The sequence below is a fragment of the Emydura macquarii genome, unplaced genomic scaffold (genome assembly GCF_026122565.2).
Source record: "Emydura macquarii macquarii isolate MOO-44397 ecotype Brisbane River unplaced genomic scaffold, CSIRO-AGI_Emac_v2 contig_1597, whole genome shotgun sequence".
NCBI lineage: Eukaryota > Metazoa > Chordata > Testudines > Chelidae > Emydura > Emydura macquarii.
Genome location: NW_027131734.1, coordinates 1488481 through 1502567, shown reverse-complemented (window position 1 = coordinate 1502567; position 14087 = coordinate 1488481). Strand labels below are relative to the sequence as shown.

The window sequence follows — 14087 nt, the reverse complement described above, 5'->3', positions numbered from 1 at the left end:
CACTGCATTTAACCTGATAAGCAAAGTGTTGCTAATGGCAATGAAATTTCACTTGCAGCTGTTCTGGTGAATACACATACAGCAAAGGAAGGTGGCTGAGGGCTCTCATCTTCACTGGCCCACAGTGCAGGACAACATCTACACTGATAAATTTAGGAGCCCTCACACAGCCCTGTTGCAGCTCCAGCAGTGGTAGCATCGCTGGAGGCTAATAATGTAGACAGGACTGAAGCATTTTTACCATTTTGTTGTCTAATCTCATTCTGATCAAGGTTAGATGGCAAAGTGGTAAGAACATCTGAATGCTGGATGCTCTAGATTTTGGGATTCCAGACCTCCTGTATAACACAGGCCATAGAACTCCTGTTTGATAGAGCACATCTTTTAAAAAACATCCAATATTGATTGAAAAATGGCCAGTGATGGAGAAGCTACCACAACCTTTGGTAAACTGTTGCAGTGGTCAATTAGCCCCACTGTTAAAAATATTCCTTATTTCCAGCTTCCACTATTGCTCCCACTGGTGGAGCTACAAAGGTGGCCAATTATGGGTCCTAATTTCCCTCATGTGGACAAAGCTAACGTCACCATGCTACATAGCTACAGATCATGCACTAGAAGCATTAGTGGGCTTGCTTTCTCTCTCTCTCTTTTACTTTTCTTTCTCTTTCCCTGCAGCATCTGGCTTCTCTAAATAACCAAGTATTTAAATGCACTTTTGTGTTTGCTGCTTCACCAATTAGCTGTACAATATTGCCTCATTGATCATGCTTGGACTGTTTTCATGTCCACACACATCCTCTAATACTACTGTTTCCTCCCTGTGAACTTTTCAAGGAGATGGATACTAAGATTTTATAGGTTCTCTGCTTCCCAATCCCCTACAGGGCAGGAGCCTGCAATTTGGAATCTGTAAGCATGTTAACTAATCTGTTGTCCCCTGCCCATAATTTCCCAAGGAAGGCATGCCATGACATACATTTTGATGATCACTAACACAGCAGATGTGGGTAGGTAGGCACATCCAGTAGTGTGGTAATGGAAGGTCTGAGGAAGAACAAAGCAAATCTGCCAGTTCACTGTAAGAAATGCTGAGCCCAAAAAATTAAAAGTTATACGCCATGGTGTACATGGCACTTGCTTCCCTCTTTGTGGTCTTTGTTCCTGTAGGATTGAGAACAGAGCACAGTAATTTCGTAATACAAGGAAGCTGGGACTTGCATTGCTTTTTCATCATACTTGTGGTCCTGATTGCTCCTATCAGAGGAATGAGTAACTTTATACCTCTATATCAAAAGTTTTCTGAAATGCATTTGTATGTGAAGGGACTCAGATAGCACCTTCTTTGTTTGCCCATTTGATCCTGTTTTAATGTATTTATAGAATATTCAGGGCCAGATCCACCAGCAGTGGGGTTGTTTTCTGCTGCACTACTGGTATAATCTGGCTGTAAAGTTGGTTTAACCAACACCAGAAGAATTGGTCAAGAATAAGGGTAGTAATAGGTCGTGCCAAACCAGTTGAGGGGTTCTCATGCTATACATCCTTCCTGCCAGCAGCACAGTTAAAAAAAGGGGGCATTACTGGATTATCCCTATAGCTCAGGAACCCAGGACTTCAATTTTGGCCCCTTGTGGCCATTACAGCCCAGCATACATTACAGCAGACCAAAGGCTGCTCTAACACACTGTAGAGGAAATACCATTCACAGAGCAGCTCCAGTACCAGAAGAATGCAAAGGTGAAGTTTAAGCCACCTTAATTTACACTCTGCATTTTGATCACATCAGAGGATCTGGCACTTAGACCCAGATCCTCAAAGGTATTTAGGCACCTCACTCCCTTTGATTTCAATGGGAGTGAGGCATCTAAATACCTACGAGAATCTGGGCCTTATTTTCTTAATTTCATTAGTTTCTGTGGGAACCAAGAAGTGAATTTTTGAAGAGATTTATTAGAAATATTTGTGCTGCCTTCAGGATTTGAAATAAATAAGGGCCAGAGGGGCAAGATAGTCTTCCTCTATGAAATGGGGAAAAGACACAGTAAAACTTTGGGATTTGATTGCTAACAAGTGATTTTAACATGCCCTTTATTGCAAGTTTAATTAATACACCCTAAAAAATAACACAGAAAAAGAGATTCCAGAGACTATCATAGATGTGGCAAACATTCCAGCCTGCTTTCCTTTCATGATTATTTATACAATATTTGGAACAGTTGCAAAATCATGTTCATTACAGCCCTGAATATTGGCAACTAACCAATAACTATAGGGAAGCAACAAGGTGGTTGGGTTCTGTTTGTTTTTAAGAAAAAAAAAGAAATCACAAATGTCAATCAAGAAATACTGCAAAATAAAATGGAACCTCCTCAGCAGCTAACGTATTGCACAGAACTGCAGTGACGCTTTGGCAGTGTTTTCAAAGCCTTCAGGGGCGTCTGTTACAAACGTTCTGCAGCTCCTCTGCTGACCAAGGAGTGTTATATAGCCATAGTCTTCTCTTCCCTAACAAAACTGTCAGGCACAACTGGGCAGAAGGATATTGGCTGCAAGGGACTCAGAAGCTCCTCCCAGAGACTGGATCCTGATATTTTTGGAGGATTTCTTTTAACTCAGTTACGAACCTTACTGAAGGAAACAAGTTACCACAGCACCAGTAGCAGAGGGAGAAATCTCGGCTTCTAGGGAGAACATAGCTTTCTGGCTTTCTCTCTCTCCTATACCTTCCTAAAGCTACCTTGGATGTGATTGTTCATTTCACTTGTGGAGGAAAACTGAACTGTCTGGCTGGGGAAAATGCTGATACTGTGGTTGTTGGTGCATCTGTGAAAACAAGGGGTGTAAATGAATGAGAGAGAAGATCATGAGGGGAAAAAAACGTTTTGAAGAAAAAAAATCCAAAACATTTGCCTGAAAACTGATGGTGCTTCTGGGCTCAGTGTTTTTTTCTCTGGAGGAAAAGGTTGAATTCAGTGCCGAGCTTACAATCTATCTATCCACCTGGTGACCCTTACCGGATTGAAAATTCTCTAGTGGATATAAGGTGGGAAATTTTTAGGACATTCTCCTCTTTTATCAAATCATCATGAATTCAGTGGCTGGAAATAAAGAGAGAATTGCAGTCACAACTAGAAGCAGGAAATACGGGGTAAGTTATCCATAAATGAAACGCAGGGATGCTTTAAATCCATCTGCGCTAAGGGCTTTAATTCCCGTCCCTCCCCCAGGACCCATGCTATAGCTCTCCTTGTAAACTGACCTGTAACAAACGATGCCAACATGCTAACCTTGTTAAGCTGCATGTTCCCATTCAGATCTTCCTCTTGCTGGGCATATTACTTGGTCTATGCAATCAGCTCCGCGTTGCATGAAGTCGACTGGGTTCCTTTCCTCTCCTGCGATAGCTGCAGACGCTCACCTTCCTCCTGCCTGCGCAACTTTTTTGCAGTCCGGGGTTACGTTTCAATGTGCGATTCAATCTGACCTCCCGGGAGGGGGGGGGGGGGGTCGGGATCGATTCTCTGTCGATCACACGTGCACTGTGTGTTGACCCCCTTGCCCGGGATGGAGCCCCGGACTTACTGCGGTGCGCTGGGCTGGATACAGGAGGCTCGCAAGCGGGCCCGTTACCGCTTTGCACCCTCCCTGCCCCAGCCGCAGCAGCTCCCCCCAGGTGTTGCGCGAGACAATGCAGGGCGCGCGGGGGCCGGGCAGCGGCAATCATCAGCCGCAGCTGGCGGGCCCCGCGGTGGCCGCGCGCCTCACTCCCTGCCTCCCCCTCTCCTCCTCCAGGTGACCGAGCCCTGCTCCCCCACCAAGACCGCCACCCCCTTCTCCCCCGAGAGCTGGTACCGAAAAGCTTACGAGGAATCCCGGGCTGGGAGCCGCCCAGCCCCAGAGGGAGCCGGCTCCGTCCTCGGCTCGTCCGGCACCCCGTCCCCCGGCTCGGGCACCTCCTCGCCGGGCTCCTTCAGCGGCTCGCCGGGCCCTGCCTCCCCGGGCATCGGCACCAGCTCCCCGGGCTCGCTGGGAGGCTCCCCGGGCTTCGGCACAGGCTCGCCGGGCTCCGGCAGCGGAGGCGGCTCCTCGCCGGGCTCCGACCGCGGGGTGTGGTGCGAGAATTGCAACGCCCGCCTGGTGGAGCTGAAGAGGCAGGCGCTGAAGCTGCTCATCCCCGGGCCCTTCGGCAGCAAGGTGAGCCGGGCTGGCGGGGCTGCCCTCCCGCCGGGGCACGCGGGGCTGCGGGGGCGGGCGCGCGGGGCCCGGCCCGGCCCAGCCCAGCGGGCTGAAGAGGCTCCTGCTCTCACGGCCGGTGAGCCAAAGGCAGGGGGCGTCACGGGCGCCGGCAGAACCACAGCTAGGGTGGGTTGGGGTCACCGTGGGGTGGCAAGACCCGAGCTGCTTTTCCTGGGGTCACCCCTACTTTTTTTGGGGGGGGGGTTGGGCTTTTTAAAACCCTGGTTTGATTCCCCAGCTCCCTCCATTTCCTCCTCTGGCTTTGTCCTAGGGCGAATCTCTCCTCTGCCCTTGCACACGTGGTGGCTTTTCTGGGGCTTCAGAGGCAGTCCCTCAAGCCCTCCTTTGCCTCCCCTCCTGACAGGGCTGTTGTTTTTCTCCTCTGACTTCCCCTGGGTCTGTTGTATTGTTAGGTAACAGAGGCTGAGCTACAGGCAAAGGTCTGAGCATCTGTGGTTCCTCTCCTACTTCATACCCCCTTCTCTCCTCCCCTTCCAAAGAAGGATCTGTCTAGGTACTTACTTGGCCCTTGTTACTGTTGTCTCTTCAATACCTTTTAATCCTCAATACCTTCTTCTCACTGCATCTCTGAATGATGGGTAACTACCGTTAGCCCCATTTTACAGATGGATCACTGAGGTAGAGAACGGGAAGGACCTAAACTTACACAAGGAGTCTGGCAGAGCAAGCACTTGCACCCAGGTCTTCAGAGTCCCCAGCTATAACCTCAACAACAGGGGCAACGATCTCCCTTAAAGTGATGAACCATCTGGTCACAGGTGTCCTATTGGGAGCTGCTGGGTGCAGAGCATTTTTGAAAATGTGGTTCATATTTAAGTGCCCAAAGGGGAGCTGTTTTTGGACTCCAAGTGTGGGTGGCCAGCACTGGAAAACATGGCCCTACTAAAGTCATCATCTATAGTCACTAGTTTTTCCACTTGTATTGCAGATAAAGATTAAGGTGAACAGCCTGAAAGAGTGATCAGCAGCTCTTGTGCTAACAGAACTGTAAGCACTGGACTCCTCCATAGCAACCTTGCAAGTGCTGTATTGTGGATAGGTCTAGAGCTCCCAGAATGTAACACAATGCAATTGTATTTGCACTGTTGGGCCCAAGTACTATCAAATGATAATATTTACTCTTCCACTTCAAAGAGTTTTCATTAGTGGTTACGATAAAGAAGTATCAGGAAAAGAGCTGATTGCTGTGGAAGGGTCTCTATTACTGTTGTTGTATTTACCATTATTTATTTAGGTGCCTTGTGAAAGGGAGACAGTGTGATTCTGTACAACAGAATAAAGGGCTAGTGGTAACCTCATCTCAGTAGCTGGTTTGTTTAAGCTGAATTATTCACAAGCAGAAAAAAAAAGTAGGTTGAAAGGGTTAAATTGACTTAAATATTCATAACTGTTGCTGAATCCAGAGGAAGCTGCGTTTGGAATTAATTTTTTAAAAATTTCAGGTTACCTGATATGCAACAGCTAAGACGTGCCAGCTTTGGAATTACTGCCCTTGTGATTGTCATTAATGTGAGTTTTGAGAGAAGAGGGGGACTCACATTTTACAGTGACAGGTGCTAATATAAGAACCAAGATAGGTGGATAAATCATGAACTGTAGGATTTTCTGCCTGTCATAAAACATCAGGTATTAAATGATAGATCTCATTGTCTGAGGTAAAAACTCTTCTGCACTCTTGTGTGGTTCTCTCTTATAACACTCTGAAGGCTGCAGTCGTTACCTTAATTCCCAATTGCATGAAATCCCCTGGAATGACTTAACTTAGCATTGTACATTGTCCACACACAAAATCCAGATGCCAGTGATGGTATTATAGGGGCCTGATCCTGCAAGCCTTATGTATTTCAGTAGTCCTTCCTCTGTCCTTTCCCCCTCACTTTCCTCCTTTAATATCCTTTCTCTCTCCCCTCTCCATTTAACACTCCCCCTCCCCGCCCCCCTCCGCAAATAAATAAACAAATTGTGGAACTAACCTACCATTTGCAAATGGTCATTCTGCTTGTATGTGTGCATGAGTATCCCATTCTTTTGTCTGCCTACAGTGCCGAGGACAATGGGGCCCCCATTCTTGGTTACTCTCTAGGCACTACCATAATAAAAATAATGTGAGTAGTCTCATTGACTTCATAAGGATTATTTATGTAAAGATTCCTCATGTAAGACTTCCAGGATCAGGCCCATAAAGAAGATCTAGTGTATTACTCTTAGAGTTCTGAAAGGTGCTGAACCACCAATTCTGCTCCCATTGATTTCAATGGGCATTCGACAATTGAATGCAATGGATACACGGGAGCAGGCCAAATGGATGGTTCTTAGTATCCCTCAGGAGCACCTTGCTCAGTACCTTGTAGGATCCAAAGTGTCCACCATGGTATGGTTAATTAGTAGCATCCATTTGTAACTATGAAATATTGGAAGGATCATCAAATAGGGGATCTAAAATGCATCAATCATCTTGTATAGATCAAGCTGATTTACACATATTTTTGCTTCTGTTTTCTTTTGTTTTGCTGCTGTTGCTGAAAGTAGCCTGGAAATTTCATTAGCATTATAACTATAGTCAGCAAAATATATTTTTCATTTTGCATTTATATAGTATTTAAAGTGCATATAACTTTGGGTAGTTGATATTGCAGTGGTGAATATAATAATCCATTAGCAGCTTTATTTTGGCATATATACAATGGAGAATAATAGAATTTACAATGATTTATCTGAACCTGTACCTACATAAATTCTTTCATACTGAGTAATCATATAATTTAAAATGTTTGCATATATCTATCTAGCATAATACCACACTTAATTGCTGTGTAAGCAGACTGAGTATGAAGCTATGCAGTGAAGCATTACATTGGTACAGAAAAAGCAATACTTAATGTGGAACAAGGCTGCCTCTGACTAGCTCATTGTTAGCACTGAGGTGTGGAGCTTTAACTTTAACTAGAAACATTCATTCTAAATATGTCAACAGGATGGAAATTTAGGGTTTTAGTTTTTGTTGTTTGGCAGAAAGATTAGCTCTAATTACAGAAATTCTACCTTAGTTTGACTATTTAAATGCTGCACTGTTGAAATCTGGAACAGACATCAAAAAGCTCAAATCCTTTTTCTCCTTGTGATACAGATATAAACTATGTACAACAACTAGCTATCTGCATTCAAGAGGTTAAGTACTATGAGAATGAGATGAGTTACTCTAACTGTACCCTGAAACATATCTGTGTTGAATCTGATTAACACACTGACCTTAGAAGGTTGTAGTTAATTATATGTTGTGCAGTATATTAAAATAATTTCAGTGTATTTTAGGGACAATTTTAATGAAGTAGGCCATTTGAACTGCAATAGGGATGGTCTCAGACATGAATAAGAATATTGGTAGGTTTTTATTCATTAATCATTTTCTCCTTTAATAGAGTTCATTAAGCTTTTTCTGAAACTGGCTCATTTGGTATGTATCTTCAGAAGGGCATCAGACATGTTTGATGTGATATTTTTACATTTACTATAGACTTGAATATATGGCTGCACAGAAGTCAATGGCAAAATTCCCATTGACTTTAAATGATGTAGGTGTGTATATAAATAACACAATAATATTCAGAAAAAGAGCGCAGCCTCAGGCTTTCCAATGTTATTTTGTTAGTTGTGGGGTTCAACAAAATCCAAAATGCGGCCTTTACTAAAGGAGGTAATTTAAATGTATCCTATTTGGAAATAATTTCTGTGCTTACTCTTCTTATCTTCCTGATACATATTAATTAAACATTAGAGCTGGCCAAAACTGAGGTTAGTTTTGTAAAACTCCTATCTGTTAAGTGGTTTGTGTCCTGATCCATTTAGCTGAATGCCTCAGAGTTCCAGGGGGAGGGAGTTGAATAAATAGTTCTGGTTTAGGCCCATTGCTGTGAAACGTCCTGTGCATTGTGGGGGGAAACATTTACATCTCACATTTTTCTGAAACTTTTGCTCACTTCTGCTTGCATATTGTTGTTTTAGCCTTTCCCATTTCAAAGTGTTCAATAGTCAAAGGCTTGACTAATAATATTAATAATGAAAAAAGCCCTGCAGTTGATATAATGAAAAATAGGTTCCTGATAGCTTGTAGCTACTTTAGAAACATTCCCAGTAGAGACAGGACAGTAATGAACCCTTCCTCGGAGCTTAGTAAGTGGCAGAATAATGGAATTTCATTTCTGTCTAGACCTTTAATTTGTGAACAAGCACGGCCAGCCTGTATGGTGACTTAATTCACTGTGCAAAAATCTCAGGCACCTAATCATTTCATCCCAACTCATTGTAATGCAGATAGGATTATGGCATTAGAAATGTGATTTTAAATGGCCTGGGGCAGCAATTTGTCAGCATTTGGAAAGATTAACTTCATTAAAGTTTAGACAACAACAGCCATTCTTTTGTATTACATCACAGGTCACAATACTAAACATTTAGTATAAGTCATCTGCCATGCATTTTGCAATTGTATGTCTCCTGGCACACAGGGATATCCCCACATTCCTCCTCCTGTGCCCTGGAATTACAGCTTTTTTAGAATGGCTCAGATTAGATATGTATACTGGAGAAAGTAGACCTAGGAATATATCTTCACCTTCACTATGAAAAATGCGTGCAAACTTTCCATTGAAAGCAGCTGGAGGTCATCTGGGCTACAGTTCACTCTGACACTCCTGCATGATGTGAGAGACTGGTAAGATTATTTTGTCCAAACTTCCATATGCAGTCTTGCTTTGGGGAAAGGGGGAAATACAGTATGTTAAGAAGATCCCTTCTTATAAAGTTGTCAAGATTCTTAGCTATGCAGTCATCTGTATGGGATCACAGAGGTTCTCTGTTACTGAGTGAAATAGAAATTAGAACCAGCCTCATCTCTATATTCAATTGGCTGGAGATTATGAGGTTTCCCTTTCTTAACAGAAAATACTGCTAGAGAGCCATGGCCTGACCTTTGGGGGCGAAATTGCAGAAGATAAATATTTCAGAAAATCTCTGTGAATGAGGAGGGGCAGTAAAATTTTGACCAAACTCTGCCCTTCCACAAACTGTGAAATGGGTTTGCAGAACCATTATTCGGAATCACATTGTCGATGCTAGGTATACACTAAGCCCTTAGGTAGGGCTACTTTTGAGTATTTTTGTCAATTCAAGGTGCCTTCTACAGGCCACAGAAAACACTCTAGGCTCCCAAGTAATTTTCTTAACTAAATGCATTATATTCCCTTTTAGAAAGATAATCCAATAATTTGTAGCAAGTTTTTGTGTGTGGTACAAGAACAGAGTCCCAGTGTATAATTTCGAAAAAATGGTCCATAATGGATTCCCCTGACAGTACTAGTGAAAGTGTCACCTGTTACAAATATGGGCTATCAGTATGTAATGGGATGCTTGCCTATGTCAGCAGATTATTAAAAAGATCAGTGTTGTGCATTTAGGGGTGAAAGAGGTTTGCACAGCTTTAGCCACATCAGCAGTGAGCCCTTTAAAATCAGGAATTGAATTACTTAATTAAACAGCCCATCGCTGCAATATACCTGTCAGGCTTTGTGTTGTTATGTAATAGGGGGTTGCAACTTTTTGTGGCACATGGTACGCATGTCAGAGAAGAGTGAGGCATGTCACACACGATTTTGACTGGTGTGTCAAACTGCTAATTTTTAATGTCACAATGTAGATGTTATGCTGGGACATAAAAAGCATGTGCATGGCATTTCTCACACTTCACTAATATATATGTTAGATGCTATAATGAACTGCAAGTACACTTCACATTTTGGATAGGAAGTTTCCAGTCCATATTTGTTGTTGAGGCATCTATTCAGGAAAGCATCCCTATTCCGGAAAGCAGTTGAGTGCATAAAGTTAAGCCACTGTGTGCATAAGGGCACTGAAATCAATGGACATCTGCCAGGGATGGATTGGGTGGAATTCTCACCCCACTAAAGTCAATAAGAGCTTTACGATTGACTTCAAAAACAAAGAACACACCAACTCACCCCTCTGAAAAGTAGCAGGTTCAAACATAGCCAATGACCATTTCATGACCCGTCCAACAGTCTGGCCTCCTGATTTTGACCTTCCGTGCCATCTGTGGGCAAAGCTTAATTGCTTCAGAAGTAAAGTAGTCAGATATGCTGCAAATGACTAGAAGTAGGGCCTTTTGTGACTCTCCCTTTGCTGCTGTGCCTGGTTAGGAGTGGTAGATCATATACTTGCAGAGGGCTGCTGGGCTCCCTCATGTATGCACACTGTGCTTTTCCCTCAGCTATTGAATGGCTACAATGTTTAGACTAACATGCTTGACTTGAACATCTATGTAGATGCAATCTCAAAAAGAAGAAAGCCAAATTCCACCTATTGTATTTCTTGACAAACAGGATAGCTAAATGTATCTAAGATGTAACTAATTTAGAACTTTTGGTACTATTTTTATTTAACTACTCGACTTGGCAGTGTTTGCCTTAAAATCCTATTATTAATAATATAAAGTTTTTGGACAGTATATCCAAGACTGTTTGATTTTCTGATTTCCCTCCCCACCCCGACACTTTGTCCAGGTATCATCATTTAATTTATGTTTTATAAAGATTACAAAATGTGGAAAGCATTATGTTAAAAAGCCATTTACCACTGCAGCAATGGTACTTTAACTTTTGTTTTGTTTGATCTTTTAAAATTGTATCCCTTTTTAGTGCGTCACTAAACCCTGTTGATTAGTTCAAAACTGTGGTTCAAATGAACAGTTGTTTGTAGTTCTAATAGCTTCCTCTGATTAATACTTCCATATCTTAATAATCACTGACAATCAGAGAAATGTAGGGCTGGCAGGGACCTCAAGAAGACATCTAGTCTAGCCCCCTGTACTGTGGCAGACCCAAGTATACCTAGACAAGTATTTGTCTAACCTGTTCTTAAAAACCTCCAGTGGCAGGGATTCCACAATCTCCCTTGGAAGCCTATTCCAGTGCTTAACTATCCTTATAAGGATTTCCTAATCTCTAACCTAAATCTCCCTTACTTCAGATTAAACCAATTACTACTTGCCCCACCCTCAGTGGACATGAATACTAGATCACTGTCCTCTTTATAACAGCCCTTAACACATTTGAAGACTGTAATCAGGTTCCTTCCCTCCATCCTCTTTTTTCAAGACTAAACATGTCCAGTTTTTTAACCTTTCCTTATAGTTCAGGTTTCTTAAAACTTTTATCATTTTTGTAGCTCTCTTCTGGACTCTTTTTTTGGTTTGTCCACATCCAGAATTGGGCACACTACTGCAGCTGAGGCCTCATCAGTGCCAAGAAGAGCGGGACAGTTACCTCCCAGGTCTTACAAATGACACTCCTGTTAACATGCCCTGAAATATTAGACCTTTTGCAACTGCATCAGACTGTTGATTCATATACAATTTTTCATCCACTATTGCCCCCAATTCCTCTTTAGCAGTACTACTGCCAAGCCAGCTGTTTCACATTATGTATTTGTGCATTTGATTTTTTTTTCCTTCCTAGGTGTAATGCTTTGCACTTGTCTCTCTTGAATTTCACCTTGTCTGACCAATTTCTTCAGTTTGCCAAGGTTGTTTTGAATTTTAATCCTGTCTTCCAAAGTGCTAGCAACCCCTCCCGATTTGATGTCATCTGCAAATTTTACAAGTATGTTCTCCACTTCATTATTCAACTCATTAATGAGAATATTGAACAGACCTGGACCCAGGACAGATCCCTGTGGGGAGACTCCCCTACATACATCCCCTCCCATTTGACAGTGAACCATTGATAACTACTTTTTGTGTATGGTATTTCAAGCAGCTGTGCACCCACCTTATAGTAATTCTACCTAATTTGCTTATGAGAATGTCATATACAACTGTCAAAACCTAACTAAAATCAAAATATATCACGTCTACTGCTTCCCCCTTATTCATTAGGCCAGCAACCCTGCCAAAGAAGGAAATTAGGTTGGCTTGGTGTGATTTGTTCTTGAAAAATCCATGTTGGCTATTATTTATTACCCTATTATCCTCGAAGTGCTTAAAATTGATTGATTGATAATTTTTCCAGTATCTTTGCAGGTATCAAAGTTAGTTGACTGGTCTCTCTTTTCCCAGCTCCTTTTGTTCCCATTTTTAAAGATAGATACTATGTTTGTCCTTCTCCATTTCCTTCAGCCCTCAGCCCTCCTCCATGAGTTCTTAAAAATAATTGCTAACAGTTCCAATATTTGTTTCAGATAGTTTCAGATGTTAGGTATCCTAGTATTTATTTAATCAGAACCTGCTCACTTGAATACATCTAACTTATCTAAATATTCTTTAAACTGTTCTTTCCCTATTTTGTCTTGTGTTTCTTCCCCCTTGTTGTTAATATTAATGGTGATAAATATCTTGTCGAAATTAATCTTTTTAGTGAAGACTGAAGTAATATAGGCACTAAACAGCTTAGCCATATTGATGTAATCCATTATTAGTTCTCCTTCCCCATTCATTAGTGGGCATGCTTTCCTTTGTCATTCTCTTGCTCCTATTGTATTTATAGAACCTCTTCTTATTGCCTTTTATGTCCCCTTGCTAGTAGGTGTAACTCATTTTGTGCCTTAACCTTATTGATTTTGTCCCTACATACTCATGCTATTCTTTTGTTCTCATCCTTAGTAATTTGTCCATGTCCACTTTTTGTAGTAGTCCTTTTTGATTTTCAGGTCATTAAAAGAGCTCCCGATAGAGCCAAAATGGCCTCTTACTGTAGAACACGGTACTTACAATAGTAGTATACTTCCTGGAAAAACACGTTTTCATCCTAAAAGGGCACTGCATAATTTTTCCCCTGCTGAGTGATGCAGAATACAACAGGGATTTACTAATTAAAAACTTAGCTATGACACATGAGTAGAATTCTACTCTTGATTCTTGTACAAACCTTTCATTGTTTATCAGTGGGAGTTCTCCTGAGGAGTTAGAAGGATGGTCCTAACTCTGTAGACTTAGCATAGCTAAGGGAAGTGTCACACTGGCACTAGCAGAGAGATCACAGGTGCGAGGGTTTGTGCACAGAAGTACAGGTAGGATGCTATATAAATGTAAGATTTTTATTTTATTTTTTTGTTCTCTTGACTAGAACTCAGTTCATTCTTGGCAGCGAACGATTTATTCAACTATTTTATTTATTTATTGGTTTACAAATTATCTTCAAATGGAATTTGCTTTTTACGTATTCGTTTGTTCAAAATTACACGGTAGTTTATGCAAACATATTTCAGCTGGTGGATTGCTCGTGAATTATTTATCATAAGTGAGTATTTGCTATTTATATTTCACCGTTCATAGAGTGAGATTGGTCACCTAAATCATGAGTATTTATGCATGGATATATTTGCCCATGGGTATTCATAACACTTTCCTACTCCATGAATGTTCATGGGGACAAAATTCCACTTGCATGTGTGGAAACGGAGAGAAAAGCTCTCTGATAGGTTCGGTTTGGGATACGGGGGGTTAAGCGAGACAGTGATGATTCTGGGGGGTTTGCTTAATCAATAAACACTTTATTTTACAATAAACAATCCTATCCTTATAATAAAACAGTTCTATTTCTATAATAAACAGTTTCACAGCAAGCAATTGCACAGCAAACAGTGATAGCAAAGGGCAGGAGAACTCCATGCACAAAAGGACAAAATGTGCCACCCAAGACTTTAGTGTTTTGTGATCTCTCCTGGATCAACGCATGGCTGCCAGCATGTGACACTAGGATGCCCGGTTTTGGAGTTCCCCAAAGAAGTTACAAGACAAACACAACAGAAAACAGTTA

At 41.9% G+C, this 14087-nt stretch overlaps 1 protein-coding gene across 1 annotated transcript in view; it reads left to right on the top strand.

Annotated features, from left to right (window-relative positions):
* Nucleotides 1-2966: 2966 nt before the first annotated feature.
* Nucleotides 2967-14087, top strand: part of KIF26B (kinesin family member 26B) — a 405278-nt gene continuing 394157 nt past the window's right edge. Inside the window, exons 1-2 of the mRNA XM_067555243.1 lie at nt 2967-3151; nt 3796-4197. Of these exons, the coding sequence (XP_067411344.1) occupies nt 3089-3151; nt 3796-4197 (465 nt within the window). The 5' untranslated portion in view covers nt 2967-3088. The remainder of the gene's footprint in view (nt 3152-3795; nt 4198-14087) is intronic.